General features: G+C 38.8%; 1 protein-coding gene across 1 annotated transcript in view; it reads left to right on the top strand.

The window, feature by feature from the left end:
- ERC2 (ELKS/RAB6-interacting/CAST family member 2) overlaps positions 1–12,311 on the top strand; it is a 763,823-nt gene that overhangs the window by 28,023 nt on the left and 723,489 nt on the right. The window contains exon 2 of the mRNA XM_054595505.1: positions 1,243–2,039. Coding sequence (XP_054451480.1) covers positions 1,383–2,039 — 657 coding nt within the window. The 5' untranslated portion in view covers positions 1,243–1,382. The remainder of the gene's footprint in view (positions 1–1,242; positions 2,040–12,311) is intronic.

Below are 12,311 nucleotides of genomic sequence, written 5' to 3'. Positions count from 1 at the left end.
TATAACCAGTGATTTGAACTTTGCATCTGACAGAGTGCTTATCTCCGTTTCGTTTAGCTCTTTTTCTGGATTTTGATCTGTTCTTTCATTTGGACCTTGTTTCTTTGTCTTCTAATTTTGGCAGCCTCCCTATGTTTGTTTCTATGTATTAAGTAGAGCTGCTTTGACTCCATGTCTTGATATCATGGCCTAATGTAGTAGGTGTCTTGTAGGGTCCAGTGGCACAGCTTCCCATATCACCCAAGCTGGGTACTTGAGGTATGCCCTTTGTGTGGGCTGATTACACCTTCCTCTTGTAGTTGAGCCTTGGTTGCTATTGGCAGATCGATGGGAGGGATTTACCCGGGCCAGTGAGCTGCAAGGATTGGCTGTGACCACTTACCATCAACCTCTGCCCTCTGTAGAGGATCAGCTGTGCAGGGGCAGGGTGGTGGTGGTCCTACATGGTCTGTAGCTGTCCACTGGGTGCGCATGTTCTGGGGTTTCTTGGATGGTGCAGGCCAAGGTCAGCCCCGACCTGTGTTTTGCCTAAGACCACCCTGCCTGAGGTATAAAGCAATCGGAGATGGTTGCTACTTGTGCTGGGCTTGGAAATTCCTAGGTAAAGCCAAGCTCTGAATCTAGGCTGGCTGCTGCTAGTGCTAGCCTGGGAAGTTTGATTTTGATTATTCTTTTTATCATTTAACAACTGAGGCCAGCTGTTTCTTGTTTGAGAGGATTTAGGAAGTTGTGAAGCATGAGCCAAGACTAGCCATTCATATGGAAAAGCAGAATGGGTGGGCCCATTAGTTGGGTGGGGTGGAGTCTCTTGAGATCTCTAAGGTGGGTCAAACAGTGTTAGCCAGGTTGATGGAGCATCAGATATTGTGCCTGCCTGCCAGCTCTGTGGCTCTGTGTGGGGAGCATTTAAAAAGGGACAATGGCCCCTACTTGCCTTTCTGTCTGGGAGATAACTGTTTCCCAGCTCTCACCTTGATGCCAGACACTTTAATTCCTCCCTGTATGCCACTGGTGCCTTTCAAGCTGTTTACAAATGTTTTGTAAACATTTACAAAATGTTTAGATGTAGTAAGTTTTGGGGTCACTTTTCTTTTTAATTGAACATGATTATTTCTACCTATATATCATCTATTTATTATTGTCACCATTGATCTATATCTTTATATATTTAAAAACATAATGAAGTTATAGTCAGAGTTCCGAGGGAGTTTGTTTTTGATTATTCTTTTTATCATTTTTCAGATCTCAGATTGGAGTCATTTTCTGGTACAGACTATGAGTAAAATACAGTGAAAATTCTGGCCAACAGTGGAAATATTGGCTTAATCATCAACTTAGTATTGCATTCCTTCTCTTCAGTATCACCTCATAATAGAAGAAAAATGTATGGAAGTGCAAGAACAATCACCAATCTGGAAGGGAGCCCTTCCAGATCTCCTCGTTTGCCAAGGTCTCCTCGTTTGGGCCATCGAAGAACAAGTAGTGGGGGAGGTGGAGGAACAGGCAAGACTCTGTCCATGGAGAACATCCAATCCCTTAATGCAGCCTATGCTACGTCTGGACCCATGTATCTCAGTGATCATGAGGGGGTGGCTTCAACAACTTACCCAAAGGGCACCATGACTCTGGGAAGGGCCACAAATAGAGCTGTGTATGGAGGTCGTGTCACAGCGATGGGGAGTAGTCCCAATATTGCTTCTGCTGGACTTTCCCATACAGATGTCCTTTCATACACAGATCAACATGGTGGTTTGACCAGCTCATCCCATCATCACCACCACCAGGTCCCCTCTATGTTGAGGCAGGTAAGGGATAGCACAATGTTAGACCTTCAAGCCCAGCTCAAGGAACTTCAGAGAGAGAATGACCTCCTTCGGAAAGAGCTAGACATCAAGGACAGCAAATTGGGATCTTCCATGAACAGTATCAAGACCTTTTGGAGTCCTGAGCTTAAGAAAGAGAGAGTCTTGAGGAAAGAAGAAGCAGCCCGCATGTCTGTCCTCAAGGAGCAGATGAGGGTTTCCCATGAAGAAAATCAGGTAGGTGTGACTGTTTCTCAACTTTGGCTTCTCATTGAGTAGTTGATGCTTTGCAAATATTACTACAACCTGTGCAGAAGAAAGTTTGGCATCATCAAACAAGCTCTGACTTAGTATGTGTTTCACTAGGGGACTACAAGAGGGCATAGAAAATATGAGATTACAGCTTGTGATCTCCTTATTTTCCAATGACCTTTCCACACTGTTGCAGAAGAGGGATGGTCACTTCTCACTGCCTAACTTTTACACTTGGTTAATTTTGTCTTCTTTTTCAGCAGTCACAACAGCAACTTAGATGTACTGCCCACTGAATAGAAGAGGAAAATATTAATTTTTGCAAGAGTAGACATTTTAGACGGTCACATTTGACTGGTGAATATATTTTACTTCTTTTTATAGTGCCAGTAATGTTATTTCTTTCTAGAATGAGTGGAGTTTGTTTTCTAAGTAGCAAACTAAACAATATCAAGTGGTGTTGGGTAGATTGAACTTGATATTGTGTTAGAGAAACACAGTACATTTCTGCCTCATCCATTCAATATAAAAATATGCTATGTGCAAGATGCCTTTCTTTTCTTTGATCCATCTTCTATGTCATAGCAAGATTAGTTTTCCCAGAGTCTACCTGTAGTTATGCCATCTCCCTGCTTTAAAGCCCTCAGTATTACTCATTGCCTCCAGAATGAAGTTTATCTCTTTGGCTTAGCCTGCTACTGGAATGCCTGAATCAGCCTTTCCAGCATTATGTGTACCTCTTCCCTCCACATCTCTTATACTACCAGAAAAAACATGTGGTAATTCTTGCACATACTCAAGGGTTCCCACCTCCGTAACTTTGTTCTTTCTACTATCTTCTGCTGGAGGACTTCACCGTGCCTCCTCCTTTCTTCTTCCCTTTTGGTCCCCGCCAGTCTTGATTTTCATATCCTAATTGTTCCGTGAGGCTCATTTATATGATGCTATTTTCAAAAGAGTCAGACATCCTTGGGTTTAAATTCCAGCTTCAGCTCTTACTGGTACTTACTGGTGCTAAGGGATGGGGAATAGAGGGTTAGTGGTTGCCACGTTATTTGGCTAAAAAAAATTCTCAGATATCATTTAACTTTATGTAGAAATTTGAGATACTTTAAAATTGGCTACACCAGATTGTACAGTAATTGATCTTTACGTTGGCCTAATGAAGCAACCCTCCTGTCTGTCATCCTGGCTACCAAGCATCCACTGAAGCATTTCTGATTCGTATGAGAACTTGCTGTTTGTTTTCCTCCTGAGTGGAAAGTAGTCACCTTGTTCCTTTGATTACCTGCCAGAACCTTTGTTGGTTTTCAGATGTGAAAATATGATTTTTAGTTGGAACAGAAAGCCTTGTCTTTTACTCCTAAATCAAATAAATGCTCTTAATTATTATTTCTGTTTTTTCTTTTTTAAAAAAACGATATTTTTAATACTTATTAATCTGATTGTGACAATGATGTGTTATTTTAATTGTTACTTTATTATTTGTTGAAACTAAATCTGTTTTTGTAGATTCCTTGCCTATTTCTATTATTTTTAAAAAGCTTTAAATGACTTTTTGGTATTCTTTATCCTTTTTTGATTGAATGTTTGTAAAATATTTTCCCTAAAAAACCACAAACTATTAACCTTTTATAGATGTGTTGCAAATACTTTCCTATTCTATTACTTGTCCTTTAACTTTTTTTATTCATATATTACTATGTAGTCTTAAATGTTTAATATGGTCATTTTGTCAATATCTTCCTTTATACATTTTGGGTTTGAATGTTACTTCAGGGTAAGAAAAATATTATTTTGTATTTTCCCCTAAAACTCCTTAGATTTTACATATTGATTTTTAACAAAAAAATATATTTTATTGATTATGTTATTATAGTTCAATTTTTTTCTCCCCTTTCTCCCCCTCTGCCATGCATCCCCCTCGCATCAGCATCTCCCCCGTCCTTAGTTCATGTCCATGGGTCGTATATATAAGTTCTTTGGCTTCTCCATTTCCTATACTATTCTTAGCCTCCCTCTGTCTATTTTGTGCCTACCAATTATGCTTCTTATTCACTGTGCCTTTTCCTGCATTCTCCCCTCACCGCCCCCCCCTCCGCCAGTAACCCTCCATGTGATCTCCATTTCTGTGATTCTGTTCCTGTTCTAGTTGTTTGCTAGTTTGTTTTTGTTTTTTAGGTTTAGTTGTTGACAGTTGTGAGTTTGTTGTCATTTTACTGCTCATAGTTTTGATCTTTTTCTTAGATAAGTCCCTTTAACATTTCATATAATATGGGCTTGGTGATGATGAACTCTAACTTGACCTTATCTAGGAAGCACTGTATCTGCCCTTCTATTCTAAGTGATAGCTTTTCTGGTTAGAGTAATCTTGGATGTAGGTCCTTGCCTTTCATGACTTTGAATACTTCTTGCCAGCCCCTTCTTGCCTGTAAGGTTTCTTTTGAGAAAACTGATAGTCTTATGCGAACTCCTTTGTAGATAACTCTCCTTTTCTCTCGCTGTTTTTGAGATTCTCTCCCAATCTTTAATTTTGGGTAACTTAATTATGATGTATCTTGGTGTGGTCCTTCTTGGGTCCAATTTCTTTGGGACTCTCTGAACTTCCTGGACTTCCTGAAAGTCTATTTCCTTCACCAGTTGGGGGAAGTTTTCCTTCATTATTTTTTCAAATAAGTTTTCAATTTCTTGGTCTTCCTCTTCCCCTTCTGGCACCCCTAAGATGTGGATGTTGGACTGTTTAATATTGTTCCAGAGATTCCTAATCCTCTGCTCATTTTTTTTGAATTCTTGTTTCTTCATTCTATTCCGGCTGAATGTTTATTTTTTCCTTCTGTTCCAAATCGTTGATTTGAGTCCTGGTTTCCTTCCCTTCACTGTTGATCCCCTGTATGTTTTGTTTTACTTCACTTTTTATAGCCTTCACTTTTTCCTCTATTTTGCATCTGTACTCAGAAATTTCTGTGAGCATCCTGATTACCAGTGTTTTGAACTGTGCATCTGATATGTTGGCTATCTCTTTGTTACTTAGTTCTTTTCTGGAACTTTGATCTGTTCTTTCATTTGGGCCATATTTCTTTCTCTCTGTGTACCTGTTATGTTGTAAGGGGTGGAGCCTTAGGTATTTGCCAGGGCGGGGGCAACCCACTTTGTTCTGTTGGTGGTGCTATATGTTGGGGAGAGGTCAGGGAGGGAACAATGCTGCTTGCTTGGCTCTCACTTTCAGTCACTTCCCTCACTACCCACAAGCAAATTGGGCCCTTTTTGGTGCTGATTCCTGGGTGGGTGGGTTTGTGTATGTTTTAGGACCCCTGTGGGGTCTCTTCAACAAACTCTCCTGTGAGACTGGGAGTTTCTCCTGCCACTGCAACCCCCACAGATTTTTACAGCCAGAGGTTTTGAAGCTTTGGTTTCCCACACTGGAACCCTGTGTTGTGCGGGTCTGTCTCATCCCATAGTTGTTCATTCCAGCTTATCCATGTGAATGTGGGACTGCCAGGTCCACCAGCTGCTGCCTCGCTAGTCTGGTCTGCTGCCTTGCTGCGTGTCTTCTTCACCCAGGCTACCTGTCTCTCTCCCACCTACCAGTCTGAAGGAATGTTTCTTCTTTAACCCTTTGGTTGTTGGACGTTCATACAGTTTGATTTTTTGGCAGTTCTGGTTGTTTCTTGTTTTTAAATTTGTTGTTGTCCTTTGATTGTGCAAGGAAGCAAAGCATGTCTACCCATGCCTTCACCTTGGCCATAATTATTATTTTTTTCTGTCTTTACTGGTTCAAGAAATCCTCTGAACCTATTACATCTATGTGCATTTCCCCAGTTCTGTACTGCTTTTCTATGTTTTTCAGTTGTTTTGGGAAATGGTTAAAGCAGTTTAGTAATGATGCAAGTAGTGACAAAGTTGAAAACCATTCTCTAAATTGTCAGTTCCAAAATTACTTTTATCTTATGCTTTCATCATTAAATTTTTTTGAGTGTAGATTTCCCATTTACATATGTATATTTATTTGTAAATTATATGATGTGTGACTGTGTCAATATATTATTCACAAAAATTTAAATATGGAAGAGACAAATTAAAATAAATAGTATACTGAAGTAAATTTTAATGATACACAAAACCATTTTGATCCTAGTAAAAACATTTAAATCCCCTTGTTTATTTCATGAGGGTTAGTTCAGTTTAAACTAGGTAACATCCACAGTTCTACTTTACTGTCCCATGTTGCCTTAAGCTGGAAGTAAGTGAATAGCTGAGGTGCTCCCATTACACTTTCCTTGTTCTGGAATCTATTATGATTATAGGCTACCTTGAACACTGTGGGTGACATATGACGATGTAACATAGGACCCAGTGAAAGCCCCAGTATTAATCTATATATTAAATGTAAGTAAAATATAATTATTTTCTTTTTTAAGGTAAAAATGTAAAAGATGGAGAAGCATGGAGAGTTTGAAAAGTCAATTTACTTGCAATATGGGGTAGTATTACAAAGTAAAGAATATTAAGATTGACAGAAAGCAAGTTATTAAAAATATTGAGATGTCCCTCTTTACCCATTTGGAAGTATATCAGGATCCTTTTTAGGGGTATATGAGTACCTATTGATCAAGATAGGGTAGACCCTGATGTAATAATCAACAAACCTTAAATCTCAGTGGCTTAACACATTGGAGATTTATTTTGTATTCACCTGAAGTATGAAGCAGGTCAAGTGACTCTCCAGGGTAACTCTCCTCCAGGCAGTGACTCAGGATCCAGGCTTTCTGCATCTTGGCACATGGCCAAGGAGAGCAAGAGTACCTAGAGATGGCTCATTGGCTCCTCAGTTCCTTGGACTGGAAGTGACACAGTTGCAAGGAGCTGAGAGGTGTAGTCCTCTCCTCTTTCCAAGAAGGAAAGTCGAGTTAGATATGAGGGAGCACTAGAAATTTCTATCAGTGAGGTTTTTATGTTTGTCAAATAGGGGAGCTAGATGAAATAAAGTTTGGATGACACTGCGGACTTCTGCTGTTGCTGCTGTTTCTATTATTATGCTGCTGCTACAAGCAGACATCTGCTGAGAACATTATGTATTAGGCATTGTGTTTAGACCTTTGTGTACATTAGGTGCTAGACTTTGTCTCAGTTTACAGATGAAAAATAAATGTAGAGAGAATAAGCAGCTTGCTCAAGTTCATATGTTTGGTAATTGACAGAGTTGGAATTTCAAGATTTGGTCTGTTTTGTGCCAACATCTAAATCTCAATTTTATGTTCACTACCCTCTTATAGAATCACTGAGCTGTGAATAGAATCTTACTATAATAGGAAGATCATACTTCATATATGTTAGATGTAAACAATGACTGTAAATGGTCCCTAACTTATGGTGGTTCAACTTACATTTTTGATTGTATGATGTTGCAAAGGAGATATGCATTCAGTAGAAGCTGCACTTGGAATTTTGATCTTTTCTTGGGCTAGCAACATGCAGCATTATACTCTGTCATGATTCTGGGCAATGAAAGTGAGACTTAGTTCCCAGTCAACCATGCAATCATAACCGATACTCTACAGTGTGTTCATTATGTTAGATGATTTTGCTGAACTGTAGGCTAGTAAATGTTCTTAGGATGTTTAATGTAGGCTGGGCTTAGCTCTGATGTTAGGGTAGGTTAGGTGTATTAAGTGCATTTTCAGCTTATGATATTTTCAATTTATGATGGGTTTATTGGGATGAAACCCCATTGTAAGTTGAGAAGCATCTATAGTTTTGATAGAATCAGTAAGAATGTAATTTAGTTTACTTAGTACTTTTATTCTTAATTAGAAATTTATTTTTCCTAGAAATGGCTTTTGTGCTGTTTAGGGTTTCTACCATTTACTGTAACTTACTGTGATTTTCCTTCAGATGAAAAATCATAGAAAATTTTTCTATATGGAAGAAAAAACTATAAAAGAGACAAGTGATATTTGATTATGGTTTCTTATTCATAACAACTAGAGACTGCATTTACAAATGTAGTCCTACCAGAGGGTATTTGGATGATTAGAATTTTACTAACATAAACTCAGGTAATCTAAGACAGTTTGAATTGTACTCTGTGAATAGAAATGGAGGGAGGCAGACCCACTGTAAAGGTGAGAAAGCTAGAGTGCTCATGTTTATGATATTTATTGTTCTGTAAATGTAATGCTCATCAGCATAGACCTTTTACCATTATGTTCAGTGTTTTAGAGGGCTCCCACTCATCAATGCTTTTGCAGTAGATTTTGAAGTCCTAGTGGTCTGTCCAAGGGAGTTGAATCCAACTCCAGTACTAATGGAGGTTGTTGAATACCCTGCCTGTGTTACAAGGAGTACAGGACTGTTTGGAGCCTCAGAGCCAGTGGGTAGGTAGTTGTGACCAAATTTCTCTTGAGCAAAGAGGTGATACTCAGGTTCCTGGATGACTATTATACCCCAGGTTGTCGTCCCACACCTAGGCCATCCCCATACTTCTCAGCCATACAGACATGCATGAATAGAAATACATTTGTCACTGCTAGGAGTTACAGTACTGACATTTCGAATGACTGGCTTACTTAAACTAGAATACAGAGATGCAGAGTTATCTTTATGCTATCACTTGTGCCTTTTGCTTCATAATGTTCTTTCTTGAATGGAAGAAGAGTGGCATGGCATAATATGGACAGCCAGTTCTTTGGAATGGCATGAGCACGTAGTCCATGTTCTCAGTGTCACACTGGTGGGTTGATTTGGGGAGTAGTGAGGATAAAAGATAAAGAATGGATGTTTGGCTGCCACTTGAGCCAGCCCCCTTATTATTTTTATGGCCTGTGTAGGGTTGGGGTGGATATTGGGTGTGGGAGAATGGAACTATGTGGATGTAAAGTGATCCAATTTTCTCTAAAAGATTATATGATTGTTTTTTTCTTGATAGCTCCACTCTATTTACCTGTTTGATGGAGATTAGAGGGAGAAAACATGATAGAAAATAAATGTACAGAAAGTTCACAAGGACTTATATCTTATACCTTGGTGCATATAAGTTATTAACTTTTCATATTCCTGGATATTTTGTGCAATTATTAATTTTGTATTTTTAATGGATTATTTTTCCAAATTAGGTGTAATAAAACAATTTTTAAACATTTTCCTAAGTTGTGCATGACTAGCCAAGGATCTGCATGAATATAAATAGCATCACACACTGGGAGATTGTACTAGATTTAATATTTACCCATCTCGTGTGTACAGAAGTGGGACAAGGTCATTGGGAAATGTAACCTAAGAAGTGTAAGTAAACCTGTCTGGGGAATGCTCAGTTTTTAAGCCATGGCTATGTGATAATTTCTGTTTCTGGCTTAACGCAATAGGAAATAATCTAAATCAATATTAATATGGGTTCTTGATGAGTTTTTGATCTCATTGAAATATATGATTTGATTCTCATTTGGAGCCTGTAACTTGAAAAGGTCAAGATAGATCACATTTTTGTGTTTCCTTTATTACTATTTTCTCTTTTATTTGTATAATTGTAGGTCATTTCAATAGGGGTCATTCAACTCTGTTCTAAAATAATAATTTCATTGTGAATGTCCAGATATGAAGAGCTGTACCAATTGGAAGTGGGTGACAGAATCAGTTCTATTTTTTTTTTTAAGAATATGGTGAAGCAGCTGCATTGTGAAGGGCCTGCTGACAGTTAAATGTACCTGCAAGTCACCTTGAGAATGTTTGTGAAATCAAGGGCTCAGCTCTGTAGTGTCAGGTTCCCTCAGGTTAGTAGGTAGGACTTAAATATATTCATTGCTCAAATAGACTTGTCTTATATCTGTGCTTTCTTTCAGGCTCCATTCCTTCTACAACTCTGTATGAGATCAATGGGTCCCTCAAAGCCAGTGTTTTCCAAAGTGTCCAACCAAATCCCACAAACACATTTAAATCCTCTGTTTGGATCATATCCACTAACATTCTATGACCTAAGGCATGTTATGTGGTCAAGGCCTAAATTATTGAGGTCAGAGAAATCTACCCTCTGCCAAAGCAGAGAGGGAGTAGAATGTGTGTGTGTGTATATACACACATATATATACATGTATACACACACATACATATAAATATACACATATATACATGTGTATATTTATATATTTAATCTATTGATATATTATTATATATTTAATATATTAATATATATTTATATATAAGTATCTAATTTATATATATAAAATCAAGTATCTGGCAAATGAAACTCAAGTAGAAATCTGGGAGATTCTGGGAAAGCTTTTGTTTTCCTATTAAAAGAAATAAATGTCACCAGCGAAGCTTCTTGAGTGTTGATGTGATGCCTGGAGCTGCGCCATCCAGATAATAACCATGGGAGAGAGACTGAGACAAGCACAGATGCATATGCCTTGCCATCTCTAGCAAGTGCATCAGCAGCAGTGGTGGCCTGCCTCCAGACTTCTGGTCATGTGAGAAAATAAACCCCCTAGTTGTTTAAGTCACTGTTGGGTATTCTATTACTTGCAGCTCAATACCTTCCTAACTGATAAAACATAGAAAATCATTAATTGATAACTTACTCGTTATAATTACCAGTCATGAGAACCATAAAAATAGATACATTTCAGGAGGAGAAATGAGATCTCAAAGGACTTTATACATTAGAAAGAAGAAATCTACTTACTAATTGTATTGGGCAATACTCCAAAGTAGCGACACAGATACTACTCCAAGCCTGAATAAGCAACAAAGGGGAATTTGTTAGTTCTTGTAATGAAATTGTAGGAAGGCTCAGGTGTGGTGCTTAGGGTTGACTGGACCCAGGACCTCCAGCTGAGGCAGGACCATGTCCCTACCCATTGCTCTATCACTGTTTCTTTATAAGCTGCCTCTATGTGTAAGCCTCATTTGCTCCTTCAGGTGGTGGACTGTGCTAGCTGCCAGTACCACAACTGAAGAATTAAGATGTCCCTATGTCTTCACTTCCCACTTGCAAAATTTATGAAAGGATTTGGTCCAGCTTTAGTTGTATCCTGCCTTCAGACTTGAAGAGTGTATGTGGCAGGCATGGGAACAGGTATGTGAAAAGGGGTTACTGTGACTGGTGACCCTATTGGAACAGTAGGCATTGGGAGAGGAGCAGTTTTCAAAGTCACTGAAATGGAGGATGAAGGGATGCTCTAGGATAAAAACAGATGGCCATTGCACTGACTTGAGCTGTTGGTCACTCTCTTTCTCCCAATGTTTTAAGGGCTCCCAAATCAAGAGACCCGAGAAATTAAGAAGCCAATCATATGTCATATCTGTGTATGCTTTTTAAATTTGAACTCTGATTTGAAACGTGTGTGTCTGTGTGTATTTCCCCCAACAATACATGGATTTAGAACTGGATAATAAGAACTAGTTTAGCACAACATAACTTGGAATGCTGAATCTTAGAAGGACCAAAGAAAAGGTGTCTGTCTTCCTCATCTTGAAATAGCCTTCCTCAGCTTTTCAGAGAACTGTAGCTTTTGTCTGCCTTTCCAGAAAGGTGGAAAAACTTTGGTCCAGACTTAGGCAATGATCTACTTAGACTGAAACCACAATTTTAATGCCTTTCATGGGTAGGTAAAAACTTCCTTTGGTTCTGAAGATAGATGAGATGGCACTGAGCCAACAGTTGATTTCTTTGTTTGCCAGAATGTAGGAGAATGATTTGAAGTGAACTATACATCTTTGTCACAGATGTCAGCTGGTTTTTGCTTTAGTAATCTCTTGCAGTCAGCCCTAGGATCAGCCATGTGCATTGTATTAGTAGCCTTACAGATTTTTATTCCCAGGTTTTCTTATGAAAGACTTGGCTAATAGGAGGAAAATAAACATTCTTCTATGTTGGGCCTTGGGAGAGCTAAATGATTTCCATGTTCCATTTGCTCTCTGGATCACTTTATTTTGGCTATGAGATAGCAACAGCTCACAACCAAAGAAAACATTTTGGAATATTTCAATGAGATTTTAGTCTCACTTGTGCCAAAGGCACTTACCAAGCTTCAGGAGGGAAAGGCAGAGGGAGTGGTCACCCTCAAAACATTCACTGCCTGATACAATTCCCTCCCTATAGACAACATCCTTAGAGGATTTTAAGAAGCAAGTCTATGTTGACAGGAGAAAAAGTAACAGTGATTTTTATCGGCCAAAGCAGATGGGATGGGTTCTGAACTTGGCCTCTTCTGGCCAGAGTGCAATTTCAATTTCTATAATTAGTTGCAGGTGGAGCTCTCA

Source organism: Pteronotus mesoamericanus, unplaced genomic scaffold (assembly GCF_021234165.1).
Source record: "Pteronotus mesoamericanus isolate MK-2021 breed Mesoamerican mustached bat unplaced genomic scaffold, CSHL_Meso_final scaffold_54, whole genome shotgun sequence".
In the NCBI taxonomy this organism is placed as follows: Eukaryota; Metazoa; Chordata; class Mammalia; order Chiroptera; family Mormoopidae; genus Pteronotus; species Pteronotus mesoamericanus.
This window is presented reverse-complemented; position numbering and strand designations above follow the sequence as displayed.